Source organism: Muntiacus reevesi, chromosome 14, assembly GCF_963930625.1.
Source record: "Muntiacus reevesi chromosome 14, mMunRee1.1, whole genome shotgun sequence".
Taxonomy (NCBI): Eukaryota; Metazoa; Chordata; class Mammalia; order Artiodactyla; family Cervidae; genus Muntiacus; species Muntiacus reevesi.
The window spans coordinates 19,455,776-19,480,641 of NC_089262.1; the positions used below are offsets into that span (position 1 = coordinate 19,455,776).

Genomic DNA, 24,866 nt, shown 5'->3' on the forward strand with positions numbered 1-24,866 from the left:
TGCAAGTCAAAACTACAATGAGATATCACCTCACACCGGTCAGAATGGTCACCATCAAAAAGTCTACAAATAATAAATGCTGAAGAGGGTGTGGAGACAAAGGAATGCTCTTGCACTGTCACTGGGAATGTAAATTGATACAGTCACTATGGAAAACAGTATGGAGATTCCTTAAAAAACTAGGAATAAAACTACCATGTGACTCAGCAATCCCACTCCTAGGCATGTACTCTGAGGAAACAAAAATTGAAAAAAGACACATGTATCCCATTGTTCATTGCAACACTATTTACAATAGCTAGAACATGGAAGCAACCTAGATGTCCATTGACAGATGAATGGATAAAGAAGTTGTGTTACATATACACAATGGAATATTAGTTGGCCATGAAAAGAGTGACTTTGAGTCAGTTCTAATGAGGTGAAAGAACCTAGAACCTATTATAGAGTGAATTAAGTCAGAAAGATAAAGATAAATATCATATTGTAACACATATATAAGGAATGTAGAAAAATGGTACTGAAGAATTTACTTAAAGGGCAGTAATGGAGAAACAGACATAGAGAATAGGCTTGTGGACATGGGGAGAGGAAAGAAGACGGTGAGATGTATCGAAAGAGTAACATGGAAACTTATAATACTGTATGTAAAAAGATAACCAACAGGAATTTGCTGTATGCCTAAAGAAATTCAAACAGGGACTCTATCAACCTTGAAGGGAGGGGTGGGGAGGGAGATTCAAAGCCAAGGGGACACATGTATACCTATGGCTGATTCATGTTGAGATTTGACAGAAAACAAAAAAAAAATCTGTAAAGCAATTATCCTTCAACAAAAAATAAGTTAATTAAAGAAAAAAAAAAATCCTGACATCAGGCATCTAACCCTATCCCTAACTGGATTATAGCTGAAAGGAAGATACCTATTCCTTTGTTTCACAAAAAACAGCCCTAGTCCTAAAAGGCAAACAGAGAGGACTTCTCTGGTGGTCTGTCTTGCAAAGCAGGGGACAGGGGTTCGAGCCTGGTCTGGGAACTAAGATTCCACATGTCAAGGGGTAAGTAATCTTACCCACATGTCAAGGGGTCACAATGCTGACCCCCTGTACTGTAACTACTGAAGTTCATGGTCCCTTGAGCCCGTGTTCTGCAACCAAGAAAAGCCACCACGATGAGATGGGCAATGCAACAAACTCATCACAGCAAAAAGAAAAAGAAAAACATTAGCAAGATCTGCACTTCAGGCTGGGACAGATATCGGTGCAGTTTGCTCCTCACTCCCTGCAAAAGCAGTTGCAAGGTGAGCATCTTCATGACAGGTGCAAGGGACTAGACCTCCTGCTCAGTTGGTACTTGGGTCTTATTTTCTTATCATCTCAAAATAGCAAGCAAGGATGACCTGATTGTGTAGACCCATATTATTGAAGCCCATAACATAAGGGGAGCATATCAAAACCTGTATTTTCACTTCAGATATTTCCTCTTCCCTTCTATCCATGTTCACATTTTACTCATCTTAAAATTCTCACAGTCTTTACCCACACTTAGACATTTATATCTCACTTACTGTTTTGAACTCTCACCCAGGAAGCTTAGCATATTGAGAATATAATTATTTTTCTGGAAGCAATTATTCTACTTAATTGAACTGAAAATTTTCCCTCCTTAGTCACTTATTAACTTAATAGCTGCCCTTGATCATTGTTTGACACAAAAAGTTTCACTCAGTAATATGTATACCCAGCCATTAATAAAAAGGCATCACTTGAAATATATGGGCATCCTGGTAAAGAATCCGCCTGCAATGCAGGAGACCTGGGTTTTATCCCTGGCCTGGAAAGATCCCCTGGAGAAGGGAAAGGCTACCCACTCCAGTGTTCTGGCCTGGATAATTCCTACAGTTGATGGGGTTGCAAAGAGTCAGACAGAACTGAGAGACTTTCACTTTCACTTTTCACTTTGAAATATAAATATGACTATACTTCAAATACTGCACCTGGTGTCACCAGCAGGGAGGCCCAGCACGCACCTTCCCTTTTCTTCTGCTCTTAACTACTTCCCTGGTGGCTCAGATGGTCAAGAATCAGCCTGCAATGCAGGAGACCCAGGTTCGATCCCTGGGTCGGGAAGATCCCCTGGAGAAGGAAATGGCAATCCACTCCAGTATTTTTGCCTGGAGAATTCCATGGACAGAGGAGCCTGGCCAGCTCCAGTCCAAATGGTCGCAAAGAGTCAGACACGACTAAGCGACTAACACCTTCTCACTGTCTATACTTCAAAATCGATTGGCCGATAGAAATAAAATAATCATCTTGTAGCTGATAAAAATAAACTAACCATTTCTCAAAAGTATTTAATGTCCCAAACTAAAGTTTGATATTTAATGAAAGACTGTATGTCTTATCAGTGGAGGTAAAGACTACAAATATGCTTGGCAAATTAGTAACGAGGGCTTGTTTGCAAATATTGATAAAAATATGTCATAAGTAGCACTTCTAAATGTTGAATTAAACACTGGCATTCTATGCTCAGAAAACTAGATTTCTTCCATGAATTGCAAAATTTTAAATTTACATAGAATTGCTAAGTTTATTTGTAATTGTTGAGCATAATGAGTATAAAGGAGCCAGATGTTATACATAATAAATAAGTGTTGAAACTAACCAAAGAATGAAAACAGAGTCTGTTAAATAGTGTTTAAATAATTTTATCCACTATGCATATTAATATTGATTTAATCTAGTGTGTTACAATTCGTGTCTTGATTTTGTTCACTTGTTCTCATTAATGTATTTGGTTTTTGACATGACTTTCCTCGTATATTGTAAACTTTGAATAAACTTATTTCATCTGTGCTTTATGATAGGAATCATTGTACTCCTGACAATATGAATTTAAAGAATTCTAGTAATAATTTCCCCACTTATTATGATTGCGTGGCTGAGATTCTTTCATACTGCAGTGCTGGCCATTTGAATATCCTTAAAGAAAGGAACAAAAGTTTGGAACGTGGGTCTGCTTGTGATGCTGGGAGATTCTTGGGAAACTAGGGAATCGCGGTGGCAATGGGAATCTATGTCTTGTTCCATAGAATATGACAAATCCTTCCTCTATGGTCCTCTTGTTCCAAGGAGTGAAAAGTACCTTCTGATAATCTAGACACCTTAGTGTGAAACCTAAATTTCCCTATTCCATCCAGAAATATTACAGTTTCTACACCAGGTAAAAATTCATTGTGAGGGTAGCACAGTAACACTAATGACACTTGGCTGAGGATGGTCACACATTGTCCCATATGTGGATTAACTTATCCACACAACTTCCATCTTATTTCTTTCCACATCATCCCTACTTTAAGATGAGGATACTGAGGTAGGAAGTTTATTAAAAGCCACAAAAGAGGTCAAGATTCTTTCACTGCACCTTGCCTTTTCTCTTCCAGGAGACTAATTTCTGAGAATGAGCATCCTGAATCTTTAAGACAGACAGGACTGAGCAGGCAGTTCTGAGCATCCACACATACAAGGTCAAAAGTCCATACAGAAATGTTGTATCAAGGATAATTATCTAGGGATTTTTTATAAAGAACCACGTAGTCGGTTTTTGAAGTTTTGTGATATAATAGATTTCTGTCCTAAATATGCAACCTTGCTATCATGTGTGGAAGCAGCTATAGACAGTATGTAGATAATCATGATGGTGTCCCTATAAAACTTTATTTTCAAAACAGACACCAGGCTGGATTTGGTCTGCAAGCCAGACTTTGCCAATTTCTGATTGAAACTCATATTTGAAAGACTTCTGTTAATATTTATCTTTGTTGCACTAAATATTTCTCAAGGACACCTTGATTTCGAAATAAAGGAAAGCATGAGCAGAGGCAGTCATTAAAAAGAGAAACACTTTCAAAGAAGCTTAGATACTTATTACTATTAGAAGGTAAAAATATGCAATTAAGATTTTTCAATACAGTTTAGTATCAGAACCACTCTTTCTTTCCAGGAAAAGTGAAGCAGTGGGATCACGGAAAGGAGTGCATTGTGAGGAACTTGTCAGTACAGACACAGGGAAACTGGGGACAAGGATTTCTTCAGGAATAACCAGAACTGAAATAACTTTCCTCCATCCTCTCCTCATTTATGCTATTTCTGACCCCAAACCATGAGGTTGGAGACTTGCTCTTTCATGATCCACAAGAGCCAGATATTTATAAACATTTACTTAATTGAAAACACATAATGTTTGCAACAAATTTTGATGAGGTGATGATGAAGATACAGTTATTAAGGGCAGAAAAGTGAAGTCGCTCAGTCATGTTTGACTCTTTGCGACCCCATGGACCGTAGCCTACCAGGCTCCTCCGTCCATGGAATTTTCCAGGCAAGAGTACTGGAGTGGGTTGCCATTTCCTTCTCCAAGGGATCTTCCCAACCCAGGGATCGAACCCGGGTCTCCTGCATTGCAGGCAGATGCTTTACCATCTGAGCCACCAGGGAAACCCCTTAAGGGCAGTTCAGTTCAGTTCAGTCGCTCAGTCGTGTCCGAATCTTTGCGACCCCATGAACCACAGCACGCCAGGCCTCCCTGTCCATCACCAACTCCCGGAGTTTACTCAAACTCATGTCCATTGAGTCGGTGATGCATCCAGCCATCTCATCCTTTGTCATCACCTTTTCCTCCTGCCCCCAACCCCTCCCAGCATCAGGGTCTTTTCCAACGAGTCAACTCTTCGCATGAGGTGGCCAAAGTACTGGAGTTTCAGCCTCAGCATCAGTCCTTCCAATGAACACCCAGGACTTATCTCCTTTAGGATGGACTAGTTGGATCTTCTTGCAGTCCAAGGGACTCTCATGAGCCTTGTCCAACACCACAGTTCAAACCATCAATTTTTTGGCACTCAGCTTTCTTCACAGTCCAACTCTTAAATTCATGCATGACCACTGGAAAAACCATAGCCTTGACTAGATGGACCTTTGTTGACAAAGTAATGTCTCTGCTTTTTAATATGCTGTCTAGGTTGGTCATAACTTTCCTTCCAAGGAGTAAGTGTCTTTTAATTTATGGCTGCAATTACCATCTGCAGTGACTTTGGAGCCCCCAAAAATAAAGTCTGACACTGTTTCCCCATCTATTTCCCTTGAAGTGATGGGACCAGATGCCATAATCTTAGTTTTCTGAATGTTGAGCAGAGAGGTGGTCAAATATGTCACTCAGTGTTCTGGGTCCTCTAGGGAATCAGAGATAAGCCAACATCTACAAACTGTGTACCTTGAAGTTATTCCTTGATATTAGAAAACATATGTACGGATTTGGGGAAGTCTTCAATGATACTATCTAAAAAGAAGTCTAGTGCATTTTTGTACATATATTTAATGTTTTTATTTGTTAGATTAGCTTCTGGTTTTCCCTTAAATTTCTCCTTTTGTTCTCTTAAGATCTTTGCTAAGAAAGGAAGGAAGGAAGAAAGGAAGGGAAGCAGGGAGAAAGAGAGAAAGAGAAGAAAGAAAGGGCTATATTTATGCTATTTTTGGTTTCACTTTTACTTTCAGGGTAATTTTAAAGCTACACTTTAAATGGATTAAGAAGCTCTGAGTGTTTAATTAAACATATTTTCTTCAATCATTTGTTAGAAATTAAGCTTTTGCTAGTTTTCATGTATTTCTTTGGCACATTTGAATGCAGCTATAGACTTGAGAAGACATTCAGTATTCTAATTTGTATATAGCAAAAGAAAAATTTTAAGGAATTTCTTGATCACAATAATTTAATGCATAATAAAAATAATTTAAATATTTTCCTACTTGATGATCAAAATGTTTTAACTGAAGTGAAAAATTACTGATGGGTTATGTTTTCAGCCATTTTTAATTGCCTGACTTTATTTTCAAAGTGTAGTTTTCCTTGTGTTTTCTTTGTTGCTTTTTTTTTTAAAGCTACAACACTGTTTAAAATGGCCTCAAAAGTTACTATTTGAAATGCATTGCAATAGTAGTTGATATGGTCAGCATAACTATGACTCCATCTTGTCAAAGCTACCAATTTATTGTTTAGCTTATAAGTCTACTTCACAGAGAATTGTCTTTAGAACCTTTTATATTATGAGAAAATATCTTTGCCCTATTTTAATGCCTATCACTTTGAAAACATTTTGATTTACAACCTTGTATCCTTTAAAATAGCTGGCTGAAAGTATCATAAAATTCCATAAATAATCTCAAGCTATCACAGGTTATTTCAAAATTAAATATCACTGAATACTTTGCAAAATCAAGAGAAATGTAATTCTATATGATCTCTTCATTCCTTATTATATATTTTTTCATTCCTTATTATAATAAGTCACCATTTATAATGGAAAAGTAACTTTAATCAAGGAGTGACACTATTTATATAATTATGAGGAAGTTATATTTTAAACAATTATTCATACCCACTGGCTGAAAGATAAGTGATTTTCTATCATTAAGACAAAAAAATAAGTATGTATATAGAAAAGGTTATACTTATTGAGAAGAAAGTTGTGGAGACCAACATCACCAAGAGTCAGAAGCAGACTTGGGGCATTTCTTCTTACATTCAGTTCCAACCCTCTTTTACGTTTTTAATTCTAAGTCAAAATTTCAAAATGGAAGAGGATATGATTTATTTTTATGTTGCATAAAAAGAGAATGAGAGAGAGAGAGAAAGAGAGCTATCATTTGACTACTGACAAAATAATTCAGTTAGCTGGCAGAAGAAAGTTTAAATTGTTCGTAACTTTACTAAAAGTCACTACATTACTTGTTAGTGCAATGGTAAAGAATCTACCTGCCAACGCAGGAGATGCAAGCAACATGGGTTTGACCCCTGGGTTCAGAAGATCCCCTCTAGGAGGAAATGACAACCCACTCCAGTATTCTAGTCTGAACAATCCCATGGACAGAGGAGCCTGGCGGGCTATAGTCAGTGGGGTCTCAAAGAGTTGACCACAACTGTGACTGAACACGCATACAAGTTATATGTTATTGCTTTAGTGAATCAACATACTATATTACACTGAACGATAATTCTCCATTCTCTTTTGTTCCTGCAAGTCTTATGCAGAAAGCATTTCCTCAAGTCTGTATTTTCAAGAATTTTATATAACTGCAACTTTGAAAAGTTGAGACATACTATCTTCTTCCGAAACAAAGTTCACATAATGCTTGCAATGCAATAGAATAACTATAATGTCTCCTTCCCAACAAAGGGCAGGGATTAAATTATCAGGGTTCCTCTTGTAATGAAACCCACTGCATGTGCTGGCATCCACCTGACCTATCTATTTTGCCCACTGGTACCTGAGGCCATGGGAACTGACTCAATGATGCGAGCGCTCCAGTTGCCTGATGTGCAATGAGTGATAATGTCTCTTTTCTCTGATCCAAACATCTCATGTTTTCTTCCAGCATTCATGAAACTGTGGAAGTCTAGCCACTCCGAATAGTTGACAGGAAACAAGGACAACAGCAACAGCATAGCAGCATTCTTGAATATAGAGAATGAGTAAACACTAAAAGTCTATAGTGGTTACATTGCTATATGATATATAGGAAATCTCATATATGCAATCTTTATGAGAAAGTCCAGGAGCAGAAAACATATGCTTTCATAACAGTAATTTTATATATTAGTTGCATTGATTAAATGTCAGCAGCAATAGATGATGTTGCTCCTTATGAACAACAAAACATATATAGATAGTACCTCCTATGACAGTGGTTTCGGTTTTTTTCAGAGCTGAGAAAGAGGAATTTTTCTCACATATCTGCTATGCTTAAATATACAAAAGAATTCCTCTATATTACAAGCGTGGTTAGAGTGGCATAAATTCATAAATGCAATGTTGTTAGAAGATGAAAACATTATATTTGAAATCTTTATTATTCAGGACATTCCGTACTTGTTTTTTCTGTTATCTTTTCATTCAGGTGCTCTTTCTCCGGGTACTTCTCTAATCATTCCACTGGGTCCCATATCTTAATGTCTGCTATAAAATGCGAGTGGTGGGTCATCGTTTCTCTGTTGGTTCAATAAAGAATGAGCCTGCAATGCAGGAGACCCAGAGAAGATCCTCTGGAGAAGGAAATGGCAACCCAATCAAGTATTCTTGCCTGGGAAATCCCATGGACCGAGGAGCCTGGTGGGCTACCGTCCATGAGGTCTCAAGAGTTGGACACAAAGACTAAGACACCACCATCACAGTGGTTCATCAATGTTTAGCCCACAGAGAGCACTGTTTTCCAAAGAATACAACTAATGTTTGTTTTGTTTTCAAGTAAATGGTTTACTAAAAACATTTGGAAACACACACACGGCAAACATACACACACAATGGATTGTACTGTTAAGTTTGTGACAAATGCATCTGAGCTATTTCTGGTGAAAATATAATCTGGGTATATGATACTCTGCTGTGCCCTTAGTCATGTGGATTGACATGCATACTTAAGCACTTTCATATGGATAGTTATAATAACTATAAGACCTGAAAATTAGAATCAAAGCTAACCCTTTATCTTAGTTTTTAAGTAACCAGTCAGTAATTAATGCAGAGAAATGATTAAAAGGACAAGAAGGACTGAAAGATAATTAGAGGCAAGGTGGAAAAACAGTAGGAGGAGAAGAGGAAAAGAAAGGAGGATAAAAAGAAACAAAAAGAGTGTTAATGTTACCCATGTTACTTTTGAAATGTTTTTTGTTAATGATTCATATATTGATTTAAAGATGTTGACTTTCTTTCAAGGTCCTGCCAATTCAATTAAAATAAACCCATTAAACCTTTATGGCACAGCTATTATGAAACAACTAGCATGCTAGAAACACGAAGCAAATTGTAAAGGGGAGAGACGAACTCACATACAATGAGGACTGACAGTTTGTCCAGCCTCTAATTTAGCAGCAATTGTCCTTTTAGATGTACTGCTATCTAGTCATACCCCAAAATGATTATTTCAATGACAATCTCATGTACTGAGAGAGACTATAAAACTCAGGGATATAGTTAAGAATCAAGATGTGTAATAAAATATCAGACTTACCTAATGGCTTCCTCTGATGTTTTGCTACAGAAAGAGCAGGTAGCTAAAGATGTTTTGATTAGCGGCAAGGTCAATCCATTTGAAAGTGGAATGGATTAGAAATAAGACCTTGACTTAGGACACTTGAATATACTGCAAAAGTCTCTCAAATATGTGAGGCAGGAGTCAAGAGGATGAATACGTTTTTAAATCTTGTATGAATTCGAGCTGGTGTGATGAATCTTGAATTTCAAATGAGTAGAAATTACTTTGATTTTGAAAGCTCACACTTTAGGAGCAAATTGAACCATGAAAACTACATTAGGGGCTTCTTCAAAACTACAATTCATCCAAAATTCTCCAAATTATCCAATTCTCCAAAGCTGCAATTAATCCAAACTATAATTCAGATGACCATTATATCTACTCCTGTGGGCAAGAATCCCTTAGAAGAAATGGAGTAGCCCTCATAGTCAACAAAAGGTCTGAAATGCAGTACTTGGGTGCAATCGCAAAAATGACAGAATGATCTTTGTTCGTTTCCAAGGCAAACCATCCAATATTACAGTAATCCAAGTCTATGCCCCAACCAGTAATGCTGCAAAAGCTGAAGTTGAATGATTCTATGAAGACCTATGGCTTCCCCAGTGGCTCAGATGGTAAAGCATCTATCTGCATTGCAGTAGACCCGGGTTTGATCTTTGGGTTGGGAGGATCCCCTGGAGAAGGTAATGGCAACCCACTCCAGTATTCTTGCCTGGAAAATCCCATGGACAGAGGAGCCTGGTGGGCTACAGTCCATGGGGTTGCAAAATGTCAGACATGACTGAGTGACTTCACTTTTTCCCTTTCAATTTATGAAGACCTACAAGACCTTCTAGAACAAACATCAAAAAAAAAAAAACAGATGCCCTTTTCGTCATAGGGAACTGGAATGCAAAAGTAGGAAGTCAAGAGATACTTGGAGTAACAGGCAAATTTGGCCTTGGAGTATAGAATGAAGCAGGGCAAAGGCTAAAAGAGTTTTGCCAAGAGAATGAATTGGTCATAACAAACACCCTCTTCCAACAACTCAAGACAAGACTCTACAAATAGACATCACCAGATGGTCAATACTGAAATCAGATTGATTATATTCTTTGCAGCCAAAGATGGAGAAGCTCTATACAGTCAGCAGAAACAAGATTGGAGGCTACTGTGGCTCAGATCATGAACTTATTGCAAAATTCAGAGTTCAATTGAAGAAAGTGGGGAAAACCACTAGACCATTCAGGTATGACCTAAATCAAATTCCTTATGATTATACAGTAGAAGTGACATATAGATTCAAGGGATTAGATCTGATAGACAGAGTGCCTGAAGAACTATGGTCGGAGGTTCGTGACATTGTACAGGAGGCAGAGATCAAGACCATCCCCAAGAAAAAGAAATCCAAAAAGGCAAAATGGTTGCCTGTGGGGGACTTACAAATAGCTGTGAAAAGAAGAGAAGCTAAAGGCAAAGGGAAATCTATACCCATCTGAATGTAATGTTCCAAAGAATAGCAAGGAGAGATAAGAAAGCCTTCCTCAGTGATCAATGCAAAGAAATAGATGAAACAATAGAATGGGAAAGACTAGAGATCTCTTTAAGAAAATTAGAGATACCAAGGGAATATTTCATGCAAAGATGGACACAATAAAGGCCAGAAATGGTATGGACCTAACAGAAGTGGAAGATATTAAGAAGAGGTGGCAAGAATACACAGAATAACTATACAAAAAAGATCTTCATGACCCAGATAACTACAATGGTGTGATCACTCACCTAGAAACAGACATCCTGGAATGTGAATTCAAGTGGCCCTTAGGAAGCATCACTATGAAGAAAGCTAGTGGAGGTGAAGGAATTCCAGTTCAGCTACTTCAAATCCTAAAAGATGATGCTTTTAAATCACTTCACTGATTATGCCAGCAGCTTTGGAAAGCTCAGCAGAGGCCACAGGACTGGAAAAGGTCAGTTTTCATTCCAATCCCAAAGAAAGGCAATGCCAAATAGTGTTCCAACCACTGCACAATTGCACTCATCTCACACATTAGCAAAGTAATGCTCAAAATTCTCCAAACCAGGTTTCAACAGTACATAAGCCAAAACTTCCAGATATTCAAGCTGGATTTAGAAAAGACAGAGGAACCAGAGATCAAATTGCCAACATTCGTCAGATTATTGAAAAAGCAAGAGAGTTCCAGAGAAATATCTATTTTTGCTTTATTGACTATGCCAAAGCCTTTCACAGTGTGGATCACAACAAACTGTGGAAAAGACCCTGATGCTGGGAAAGATGAAGGCAGGAGGAGAAGGGAATGACAGAGGATGAGATGGTTGGATTACATAACCAACTTGATGGACATGAGTTTGTGTAAGCTCCTGGAGTTGATGATGGACAGTGAAGCCTGGCGTGCTGCAGTCCTTGGGGTCTCAAAAAGTCGGACATGATTGAGTGACTGAACTGAGCTGAAAGCTACGTGACTCACAAATGAGGAAGAAAGAGAGGAACAGAGAGAGGAAACAAATAGAGGAAGAGAGGGAAGAGGGCAGGAAAAAAAGAGAGGGAAAGAAAAAAGAGAAAGAGAAAAGATACATAGATGTTGAGCCATAAAAACAACTTTTAAATGTCTTAGTATAGCTTTGTGATATAACTTGTATTATTATTGGATACAAAGGGATATATGCTGCTGCTGCTGCTAAGTCACTTCAGTCGTGTCCAACTCTGTGCGATCCCATAGATAGCAGTCAACCAGGCTTCCCTATCCCTAGGATTCTCCAGGCAAAAACACTGGAGTGGGTTGCCATTTCCTTCTCCAATGCATAAAGTGAAAAGTGAAAGTGAAGTCATTCAGTTGTGTCCAAGTCTTATCAACCCCATGGATTGCAGCCTACCAGGCTCCTCCGTCCATGGGATTTTCCAGGCAAGAGTACTGGAGTGGGTTGCCATTGCCTTCTCCAAAAGGGATATATACATGAGTTAAAATAGCATCTTTATATTGTGTTAGTTTGGAAGACTTTCAATGTAGACAAATTATTTTTTCAATGCAATTATAACTACTTTAATACACTACTGTACTATTTCTATTTTTTCTTTATCTTTTATTTTACTAATTCAAAACCAAATTCTATATGTAATTATTCAAAAAATAAAATTCTATTGCCACAGCCTTGACTTTTTGTGCATGTGTGTTTATACACATGCACATATATACATATGAACATACACAGCATATCTTGTTTTATTGCATTTCACATTATTACACGTCTCAGATAGTACACATTGTTCAAACTGAAGGTTTATGCATCTCTGCTCCAGCAAGTCTATCAGTGCCATCTTTCCAACATATTTGCTCATTTCCTGCCACTGGGTTTCATTTTGGTAATTCTTCCAATTCTAAAACTTTTTTGTTATTATATTTTTATGGTGATCTATGATCAGTGATTTTGACAGGACTACTAGGACTTATTGAAGGCTCAGATAATGGTCAGTTGGCAGCTTGTAGCAATAAAGTATTTTTTAATTAAAGTATGCACATTGTTATTTTTAATATAATTCTACTGTACATGATAGATTATGCACAGTGGAAACCAACTTTATGTGCTTTGGGAAACCAAAAAAGATGCGTGTGGCTCACTTAATTGCAGTGTTTGCTTTATTGCTGTGATCTAGAACTGAACCCACAATATCTCCAAGGTATTTATGTATATTGCAAAGCATATATTTTTATAGGTACATCTCTTTGGAACTTTAGTGTTGTTGTAGATTCACTGGTTTCTCTTGGTTGTTTTTTTAGTAGTCTTCTCTCTATTCCATCACAATGATTCCCTCAAACAAACAAACAAAAAAAACTGCAGTAAAAAAAAAAAAAAAAAAAAAAGAATTGGTACAGTCATCTCCTCTTTTTCCTCTTCTTTAACCGTTTCATGCTGATGAAGAGAATTGCACATTGCTGATTAGTTTTACCACTTAGAAGTCATTTCCCTTAAATCATATATACATACATCCTCTTGGTTTTGTTTCTCTGGAAAACACTAATAGAATCTCTATCAGATCAAACCAGCACAGAAGAATCTTTTTCACCTACACTTCTGAAATGGCATCTACAGGCTGGACTCATTTGTTCCTCCTTTCTTCAAACTCTAGAGAAAATGATGAAAATAATTTTGGCTATATTTGCTTCTGATTCACTATCTGACAAAATCAGTAGAAGTGTTCCAGTCATTGTTTCATTTGACCTGCAGAAATTGGCATTGTCACTTGTTATTCTTAAGACTTTTTTAGCTATATATTCTGTAACATTCTTTGTCTTTTACTTCTTATTCATTAAATTGATCTATTCTTCATCCGCTTTGCAGTTAAAAATCAGGGTTCTCATATTTTCTCTGTAACTTTTCCTAGCACATTGTCACTTTACATAATTACCACTTATGTGATTTTGACCACCATCTGTATATCATCTCCTGATCCTATATCTCTACCATAGGTCTCTCTTGTGAACTCTAGGTTCATGTATCTAAACAACCATGAGATACTTCACCTGGGTACTTCTAAGAAACTCTGGATATATAATATATAAGAGTGATCCTTTTATTTCTTCTCTAGAACCAAATCTATACAGGATACTAGCAAAACAGAACCCTCTCATTCTCTACATGTGATTGTCCACTAACTTTTTTTTTTTTTTTTTGGTCTCATCCTTCATATTCTCTTGAACAGTGGATCTTGAAATTTTATTCTCCATCTACCTTTTAAACGACCACATTTAATATGCCTTTCCTTTCTTACTGCCTAGGTAATTCTCCTGTAACCGTCTCCTACACATGTCTCCTGTCTCCATGTCTGTTTTTGTGTCTCCAATGTCCTTTAAATGGATCACTGAGTGATCTTTCTAGAACTGCAGTTTCTTCCATGTGAATTTTCAACCAAACACTTTGTGGATACTGACACCTTTAATAACAAGTAGTACTGCAATGTTCAGCATAGTGATTGCAGTTCATAGTACTGTATTACATATTTGAAGGTTGCTAGGGGAGTAAATCTTAAAAGTTCTCATCACAAGAAAAAAATGTAACTATGCACAATGATAGATGTTAACTAGACTTACTGCGGAGATCATTTCACAATGTATACAATAGCAAAACACTATATTGTACACTGGGAACTGCTATTCTTTGTCAATTATATCTCAATTTTAAAAAAAAAAAAAGAAAAGAATAAATATTATTAATCTTGACATCAGACTTGAGCCTCTGTATTTTCTCTATTTAACCTACTCTGAAACTTTCTATAACCTACTCTGAAATGTTGATTTTACACTCTCTGATTATTTAGATATTATTGAGGCTCACCTTTCACTTTCAAGCCAGAGAGCTTAGAAAAACATTTCCTCAGACTATCTCTTCCTAAAAACAAAGACATCTTTCAAGATTCATTTCAGGTACTTCATCAACTGTGAATCTCTTCTTGAATTTTTCTTTTAGATATAGTCATAGACCTTATTTTGTCTCCACAACTCCTAATAAGGTCTTTGTCATAGTACATTTGACAGAGTATTAGAATTATTGTAAGCTCCTGAAATGCTTGTATGATAATAAAATGTGATGTTTTCTGGTGCCATGGACCTAAACTACCTGCTCTACCCAATTTAAAATCCCAGTTTCAGTATTTATTGGGTGTTGGACCATGGGAAATTATTTGATTTTCCTGTGCCTCAGTTTTCTGATAAGTAAAATGGGGCTACCAATAATTTACCTGATAGTGTTGTTGTGAAGATTACATGAATTTATGTAAGTAAATAAATTAAATTAGTGCCCTAAGACAAACAACAAAGCTTATCTGTTATAACTGCAATCTAAAGACATTAATACTTTACTCCCACAAGGCTTAACACTTTCTGAAATGATAATGTATTTTCAATTAAAAATATGTTGAATAAACAAATGCCTCTGAAATTAGGGATTAGGTATACTGCAATATTGAATCTTTATGCCATATGCCATGTTCAGTTCCGTTCAGTTCAGTCACTCAGTCGTGTCTGAATCTTTGTGACCCCATGAATCGCCGCAAGCCAGGCCTCCCTGTCCATCACAAACTCCTGGAGTCTACCCAAACCCATGTCCATCGAGTTGGTGATGCCATCCAGCCATCTCATCCTCTGTCGTCCCCTTCTCCTCCTGCCCCCAATCCGTCCCAGCATCAGGGTCTTTTCCAATGAGTCAACTCTTTGCATGAGGTGGCCAAAGTACTGGAGTTTCAACTTCAGCATCAGTCCTTCCAATGAACACCCAGGACTGATCTCCTTTAGGATGGACTGGTTGGATCTCCTTGCAGTCCAAGGGACTCTCAAGAGTCTTCTCCAACACCACAGTTCAAAAGCATCAATTCTTTGGCACTCAGCTTTCTTCACTGTCCAACTCTCACATCCATACATGACTACTGGAAACACCATAGCCTTGCCTATATGGACCTTTGTTGACAAAGTAATGTATCTGCTTTAAAATATGCTATCCAGGTTTGTCATAACTTTCCTTCCAAGGAGTAAGCGTCTTTTAATTTCATGGCAGCAGTCACCATCTGAAGTGATTTTGGAGCCCCCAAAATAAAGTTTGACACTGTTTCCACAGTCTCCTCATCTATTTGCCAGGAAGTGATGGGACCAGATGCCATGATCTTAGTTTTCTGAATGTTGAGCTTTAAGCCAACTTTTTCACTCTCTTCCTTCACTTTCATCAAGAGGCTTTTTAGTTCTTCTTCACTCTCTGCCATAAGGGTGGTGTCATCTGCATATCTGAGGTTATTGATATTTCTCCTGGCAATCTTGATTCCAGCTTGTACTTTTTTCCAGCCCAGTGTTTCTCATGATGTACTCTGCATGTAAGTTAAACAAGCAGGGTGACAATATACAGCCTTGATGTACTCATTTTCCTATTTGGAACCAGTCTGTTGTTCCGTGTCCAGTTCTAACTGTTGCTTCCTGACCTGCATACAGGTTTCTCAAGAGACAGGTCAGATGGTCTGGTATTCCCATCTCTTTAAGAATTTTCCAGTTTATTGTGACCCTCACAGTCAAAGGCTCTGGCATAGTCAATAAAGCAAAAGAGTCTGAAATGCAGTACTTGGATGCAATCTGAAAATGACAGAATGATATCTGTTCGTTTCCAAGGCAAATGATTCAATATCACAGTAATCCAAGCCTATGTCCCCAACCAGTAACACTGAAGAAGCTGATATTGAATGGTTCTATGAAGATCTATAAGACCTTTTAGAACTAACACCCAAAAAAGATGTCTTTTTCATTATAGGGGACTGGAATGCAAAGGTAGGAAGTCAGGAAACACCTGGAGTAACAGGCAAATTTGGCCTTGGAGTGCAGAATGAAGTATGGCAAAGGCTAATAGGGTTTTGCCAAGAGAACGCACTGGTCATAGCAAATACCCTCTTCCAACAACACAAGAGAAGACTCTACACATGGACATCACCAGATGGTCAACACAAAAATCAGATTGATTATATTCTTTGCATCCAGAGATGGAGAAGCTCTATACAGTCAGCAAAACCATTATTGGGAGCTGACTGTGACTCAGATCATGAACTCCTTATTGCCAAATTCAGACATAAATTGAAGGAAGTAGGCAAAGCCACTAGACCATTCAGGTATGACCTAAATCAAATACCTTATGATTAGGTAGAAGTGAGAAATAGATTTAAGGGACTAGATCTGATAGACAGAGTGCCTGATAAAATCTGGCATATTAAATAAATACTTTCAATTTAAGAATTTCTGCTAACAAGCTCTTTTGAATTGAGACAGAGGCACCCAGTTATATTTGATGGTATAAACAATTTACTCGTGTGTGTGTGTGTGTGTGTGTATGGGCAGGCACATCTATGTGTTCCTTTAATGATACTTTTTTGAGGTGACTTTGAGCAATAAGTAATGCATGTGTTAAACATATTTGCTAATCAAATTAGTTTCTGTGTTGCTCTGCAATATGGCATTTTACACATATCCAGGTGTTGTAGCAAATTCAATGAAAAAAGCATTGGTTTTACCTGTGGACAACCTTGGTATTTATTTGTGTATTAAGTCACAGTCATTATAAGCAATGCCACAGCTTGGTCTTTCTTGAAAGGATATCAACAATAACATCTGATCCTTTTAATATTAAATATAACAGTTGTTGAGGCTAATATCCATTAAGCCACTCACTCCTTCCTCATTAATTTCTACAGGAAGAAATTCTTTTAAACTTGAACGTAGGGAAACTTTTTTTTTTTTCTCTTAGTAAGTGGAGTTTCCAATAATGGTAACTCTTCAAATCAATGTTTTCTATGTTCATTTTGGGGCTTCTCTGGTTGCTCAGTAGTAACGAATCCACCTGTCAATTCACGAGGCACAGGTTTGACCCCTGGTCCAGGAAGATCCCTTGGAGAAGGAAATGGCAACCCATTCCAGTATTCTTGCCTGGAAATCCCCATGGACAGAGGAGCCTGGAGTGCTATAGTCCATGGGGTCTTAAGGAGTCAGATATGACTTAGCAACTGAACAACAAAATATGTATGTTCTTGCTGCAAAGAAATATATGTTAAATCTGAATCTCAATTATAATTATAATGGTTCAGTTGACTACTGTGCTTGGCACTTGTGCATTTTCCTTTTCCCATAACACAGACTTCTATATTATTTATAGTACTTTGTTTTACTGTGAACTGTCTCAAAGCCTCCTAGAAAGAGCAGGAGCACAGATATATTTATATATGTTTACACACTTACATATAATGGCTTGAATTGGCCCCAGTGTTATCATATTACTATTCCCATATCTAGAATCATCAAGACAGAGTCAATTAAACTTTAATTAGTTTCCATGTGGAAAGGAAATCTTGGAAATTGTCTTTTCATTTGCATTAGAAACATACTTTGCCTGAGAACCATAAGTTTTCATTATATTTTACAAATGGGGAACCATGCATCTATGAAAATAATGTTTTAATTTCATAATGGATTAGATCTTAGGTCTATTCCTTTCTAATCTGTTTGTAAATACTGATTCATCTCTTAACTGATTTGGATGAATTTCATACTATCATATCAATTATAAAAATAGAATTCAAGAGTATCAAACAAAACTTCTATAAGTAGTTCCTAGATCATTTTAATCATGTCCACTGGGAGGTGAAATTCTACTCTAACTAGGATAGATTAAAAGCCAATTTCATTAAATTTTCAACAAAATGTCAACTTTCTCACCTCAAATTCTGGCAAGTAAAGGCTACGGATCTGCTTTAATTAAAGTCAGAATGGCTTCTCAGCAGACATTTGCCAGGAACCTCAATGTGATGTCCAGCTTCCATCACAAGCAGAGTTGACATAACTGGCACCCAGGAGACAAGAATTCTAGAGGTATGCTACCTCTCCATTTGTCTTGGATTTCAAAACCCAATCCTTATACTGAATTAATTCACAAAAAATCAGTGTACTATGACATAAAATTATCTTATCAGAGAAAACTTTACTCTTTTATACTCTTTGATCACACAAATATTATAAGCAGAAACAATGTACAGTAACATCAGGGGACATTCATGCATTGGGGTGATTTCCTCAAAAGTTTTGAAGGCCCTTCTTGTGCTCAGGGCTATTTATGGAGCAATGCCATCTGAGTGGAGGTATCCTGGACTCAGTTGAAACTTGTTGGGCTCCAGTAGACAGTTCTCCCCTTTATGGCTCTCTCTGACTTTCCACTTAATTTTAGGGTTCACCAGGTACCCTATGGACCTCAGAACTAGCATCTATGGAGTTTTCCTGGATTCAGAAAACCAGACCCTGATTCCTAGTAGCCAACCTGACAAGGAGATTGCTCCTGCTAAATGGTACTGTATGTTTTTTGCAAGGTCACTAAAATTTGGACCGTGAGAAAGGTACTCAAATATTGATTTGATGCGAATCATACTTTATATATAGATAGGTATCCCACAGAAAATATTTGCTAGGGCCCCATATCAGTTCAGTTCAGTCGCTCAGTCGTGTCTGACTCTTTGCGACCCCATGAACTGCAGCATGCTAGGCCTCCCTGTCCATCACCAACTCCCAGAGTTTACCCAAACTCATGTCCATTGAGTCAGTGATGCCATCTAATCATCTCATCCTCTGTTGTCCCCTTGTCTTCCTGTCTTCAATCTTTCCCAGCATCAGGGTCTTTTTAAATGAGTCAGTTCTTTGCATCAGGTGGCCAAAATATTGGCCAAAGTATTGGAGTTTCAGTATCAGTCCTTCCAATGAACACTCAGGACTGAACTCCTTTAGGATGGACTGGTTGGATCTCCTTGCAGTCCAATGGACTCTCAAGAGTCTTCTCCAACACCACAGTTCAAAAGCATCATAGGGTCCCATATACCCTAGTGCATTTGTGAAGGACAAATCTGACTCCATATTAGATCTATTTCTTTTATTTTAATCTTTGTGCTTTGTTGCTTATACTTAATCATACTGGCTCTGCACCATTTGCAAAAGAATGTTGCTTATAGCCTGAAATATACACCATAGCCCATTCTCAAGATCGTGGCCTTTAAGAGTCCATTTATATAGAGACAAAAACTTGTAGAATAGAGAATAACATTTGTCTTGGAGATTTATAGGAACCTCTTCACCTTACCTATGTGGACACCTGCAAGGACAAAGGATTCCTACCCAAGAAGTTTACAACTAACCACACCCTGCCTTCCCTTCCCTTGCCTTTAAAAGTGCTTTGTTGAAACTTTCAGGAGTTCACATTTCTTTGGGAACAAGCCATCTGTTTCCTTGCATGGCCCTGCGATAAAACTTTCTCTGCTCCAACTGTTAACATTTTAGTTTGTTCAGCCTCACTGTGCATCCATTATAGTGTTTGGTAACAGGAGGGCAACCTGACTATGTGTTCATTTTCAACAAAGTTTCTAGTTGAAGACCTTCCGCATTATATTATTCAATATTTTAAAAATATATTTTCAAAAGGTAGATTCTAAAATCATAGGGCAAAGAATTTAGCTTTTAAATAAATTTGTTTCATTTAAGTCAGCATTAGAATCATGACTCATCATGTTTCTCAGTTTAGATTTTCAAAAATCACTAGGGACTTTAATATTTCAGAGATATAATCTATTATATCAGTTCCCTAATACTCTTGACTATAGTTTTCTATTTCTACTTTAGATTTATTTTAAACTCTCTTCAAGCATAAACATTTTTTATTAAAACCATAGCAAAATCTTTTAGAAAAAAAAAAAACCCCTGGAATTAGCAAAATGAAAATAAATAAAATATGCATTTTCCTGAAAAAAACTCTGGTGTCATTGATAAGGTCTATGACAGATATGGCTCCAAAGTTGATGTAAGAATAATAACAGTAAAGCATAAATCTGTTGAAACACATAGTTAACATTTTGTGGAAAAAAAAATTTTAAACTATGAGACTAAAATTTGCATATTGTGTTGAGATTGATGTGTATTTATTTGGGTTCCAACATTTATTACTTTGGCCATAAACACCTTTATAAATACCTTACAAAACCTATAATAAAGAGTGCCTCCTAGTGGGCCAGTGATTGAGAATCCAAAATAGACAATGCAGGGAACTCTGGTTTGATCCCTGGTCCAGAAAGATCCCACATGAAAAAAGGCAATTAAGCCCATGTACCTGCAATTACTGAGCCCGCGTGTCCTAGAACCCATGCTCCACAACAAGAGAAGTCACAACAATTAGAAGTCCATGACCATAGCTATAGACTAGTCAACCAAAGCCTCCATGCAGCAGTGAAGACCCAGCACATTAAAAAATTAATAAATAAATAAATAACCTATAATAAAGGAATTACTTTAAAGAATAAGCAAACCAAATCAAATACAGATCTTCCTCAACTTAGACCAGAGCTACATCCCAATAAAGCCATTGTCAATTGAAAACATTGTTAAGTTGAAATGCATTTAATACACTTACCCTACTGAATATCATTACTTAGTCTGACAGACTTAAACATTCTCAAAGCACTTACATTAACCAACAGTCAGGAAATCATCTAGCACAAAGTCTATTTTATAATCAAGTGCTGACTGTCTCATGCAGCTTATTAAATACTGTAGTAAAAGTGAAAAACAGATTGGCTGTGTAGGTACGGGATGCGTATTGCTTTTGCAACATTGTAAAGTTAAAAAATCTTAAGTCAAACCACTGTAAATCTGGGACCATCTGTACACCAGAACCATAATGTAAGTGATATGTCCTATTTTTTAAGGGGAGGGCAATGTAGATATTCTTGTCATTCAAAGATATGAACAATTTAGAATACTTATATCTCCTGATTTTTTCCTGTGTTTCTTGCTGGTAAACAATTCCAGAATGGATATGGCCAATAATGTACTATACTAACACTTTCAGTTACATTTAAACATATTAACTTCATGACTTTGGTGAATAATGTCAAAAATAGCAATATAATATATACTAACTTCATTAAAATAGCCAAGGAGAATTGAAGCAAAGAGGGATGAAATGATAGTCCAAAGCTTACCCGGGTCATTGAGTCAGGAAGAGAAACCAGGTCTCTTGATTTCAATTCCAGTGTTCTACTCACTGGTTTGTTCAACTCCTGTGCAAAACATCCATACACAATACACAATGCATAAGCCCCCTCGCTATCAAGTTGTTGGCAAAAGAAACACGTCATTACCTTTCCCACATACTGAGGCTCGGAGCCCATGTATTCCTCCAGCACAAAAAATTGATTCCATACCCAGCCACGTTTAACTCGGTGGACATGTGATCGTCGTCCTGGCAGGTGGATAACATTCTCTCTTGGTTCAGTGGCTAAAGTCTGCTGTGGCTGAGGTTGAAGTGGTGTTAGGAGACCTCCATCAAACAGGACCCAGAGCAGCAGGGATAAACAGTTCCTTGTAAGCATTGGCAAAAGCTTTCCTACAGCAGAGTAATAAAAACCCCAGCACTTAATGTAGAATTGTGGAATCCAGGTTTGAGGTGTCTGTGGCCTCCACCACTTAGCTTTCTGTTTTATTGCAGAGATGATAATGCAGGCATTAATCCTTTTGATGAAAATGCTTCTGCTATATTATATTCCATCTAAAGGGACCTATAAAACAGATTAACAAAGATACGTTAAATTGATAGAATTACATGATGATAGTCATCAAAACTCTCATTATATCTGCCAACATTGAAGGAAACAGAGAAAAGTCTTTAAAAGAATTATATTAGTAAATGATCACTGCTATTTAACCTGTTAACTTGGATAAAATACCTAAGTGTTTTTCACTGACTTGAAAAAGTATGAATCACAATAAAGCAAAAATCTATCATAAATAGAAGCAATCATTTTTTAAATTTAATAACCATTTAAGAGTAAAACAGAGATCACTATTTTTTTTTTTACTGAAGTATAGTCAATTTGCAATGTTTCAGGTGTACAACAAAATAATTCAGTTAGACATATACTTTTTAATATACTTTTTCTATTATAGGTTATTCTAAGAAATTAAATATAGTTCACTGTGTTATATAGTAGGTCCTTATTGTATGCTCATTTTATATACAGTATATTTTATTTTTTAAATTTAACGTCAAATTGCCAATTCATCTCCCCCCACCTCATCCCCCTCTGGTAACCATGCTTGTTTTCTATGTCCATGAGTCTATTTCTGTTTTGTAAATAAGTTCACTTGTATCACTTTTTCTAGATTCTCTATATAAGGGATATTATATGATATTTGTCTTTCTCTCTCTGACTTACTTCACTTAGTATGGCTCTCCTTTATTGCTATTTAATCTCTAGGTCATGCCCAACTCTTTTGTGACCTCATGGACTGTAGCCTGCCAGGCTCTTCTGTCCATGGGTTTTCCCAGGAAAGATACTGGAGTGGGTTGCCATTTCCTTCTCCAGGGGATCTTCCAGACCCATGGATTAAACCCATGTCTCCTGCATTGCAGGTAGATTCTTATCACTGAACGCACTAGGGATATGTATGATGATTGCATTATTGCTGCAAATGACAGTATCTCGTTCTTTTTTATGGCTGAATAATATTTCATTGCATATATATATAGGTATCTATCTATATATATATATATATATGTAGATAGATATATCTACATATATCACATCTCCTTTATTCATTCATGTCAATGGACACTTATGTTGCTTCCACATCTTGGTTCTTGTAATTAGTGCTGCTATAGATATTGGGAAGCATACATCTTTTTGAATTAGAATTCTTTACTGAGATTATGCTTTTTAAGGTGAACTGAGAGTAGGATTTCATAGCCTTAGGACAACTGACATCTGGGGTTGGATGACTCTTTGTTGCTGGGGGCCAGCATGTACATTTATGAATCCTAGAAATGCCCCGTTTCCTTCACTCAGGGGATGACAGTGGCATCCTCCCCCACTGCTAGTTGTGATAACCAAAAAATGTCTCTAGTCATTGCCAAATATCCCCTGGAAGGAGCAGAATAGATCAAGACTGAGAAGCACAGATTTAGAGAATAAGGAAAAGACAAAGCAGTTTTAAAGAAACAAAAAATTATCTGAAGTTAGAGAATAGGAAGCATAGGACCATGCATGAAAGAACATTCACTGGAAGCATTGACACTGAAGATGAAGCTCCAAAACTTTGGCTACCTGATGAGAAGAGCTGACTCATTAGAAAAGACCTTGATGCTGGGAAAGATTAAAGGCAAAAGGAGAAGAGGATGGCAGACAATGAGATGGTTGGATGGCATCACTTACTAAATGGATAATCTCTACTTTGCATTTAGGTAAAACTGAGCTTTGAACATTTTCCTTACAACAAACACTTTTTTCATTCACTTATCTAAGGTTTGAGTGTCTAAGATGTACTAAGTTCTTTGTAATACAGTAGGTAAGGAAACAGACATGATTCTGATCTTTCCAAAATCAGGAATGGAAAATAAATAGAGTCAAATACATAAATGAGGGCAAATTTACCAATGCTGTGGAAAAAGGAAAACAAATAGAATATCCTGATGGCAAAATTTAAGTGGTCAGAACTAAAATTAGACAAAGTCTGCCATCGGTGACAGTTTCAATGAGAATTAAAAACAAGAGCAACTTTATATTCTTCAAGCAGCAAGGGAAAAATGTGGCTTTAGCCAGGAGAGCTTCACGCATTGGCACTAGGGGACAATTGCCCACAGCCTTCCAGAGGTTTCCAAAGATCAAGAATTTCAGAGGTCAGAAATTATATACAATGCTTCCAAAACAAGACAACTAAAAAAAAAAAAATCAACTTATGTTTAATCATATGCCTATAACACAGGGCATTTTGTCAACCTTTCAGTTGCAGTTTGGTTTAGTGATTATTCAGCTATGTATAATATAAAGTATAATGCATTCTTTACATATATTCGAATGTAAAAAATGTGGGAGCATTTCACTGAAAATAAGATGTGAAATGGGGAGGGTCTAAAAGTTATACTGAGAGCACCCTACAATGACACTCTCAAAAGGAGAAATAAAGTAGGATCTAGTTTTTTTCCTCTGGCCTGAAGGGATGCACCTGCTAACTACTAACAAAAACATGAACTGTATATATTTTATTGCATCCTTTCATTCTGGCAAAATAATGTTCGTAAAAAGTTAGCTTAGACTTATATTGTCCAATATAGGAACCACTAGCCATATGTGGCTCTGGAGTTGAAATCTGGCAATTCGATATTGAGATGTCCTCTAACTTTTCACTTATATACCACATTTCAAAAAATTACTACAAAAAGAATGTAAAAGAGCTCATT

At 37.0% G+C, this 24,866-nt stretch overlaps 1 protein-coding gene and 1 non-coding gene across 3 annotated transcripts in view; both read right to left on the minus strand.

The window, feature by feature from the left end:
* The window catches only part of CDH12 (cadherin 12), a 307,444-nt gene extending 285,442 nt beyond the window's left edge, over positions 1 to 22,002 (minus strand). For both annotated transcript variants that reach the window (XM_065905321.1, XM_065905320.1), the window contains exon 1: positions 21,772 to 22,002. In XM_065905321.1, the coding sequence (XP_065761393.1) occupies positions 21,772 to 22,002 (231 nt within the window). The remainder of the gene's footprint in view (positions 1 to 21,771) is intronic.
* TRNAC-GCA (transfer RNA cysteine (anticodon GCA)) lies at positions 4,425 to 4,496 on the minus strand. The gene has a single exon. It is a non-coding gene; the product is annotated as a tRNA-Cys (tRNA).
* Positions 22,003 to 24,866: the final 2,864 nt, after the last annotated feature.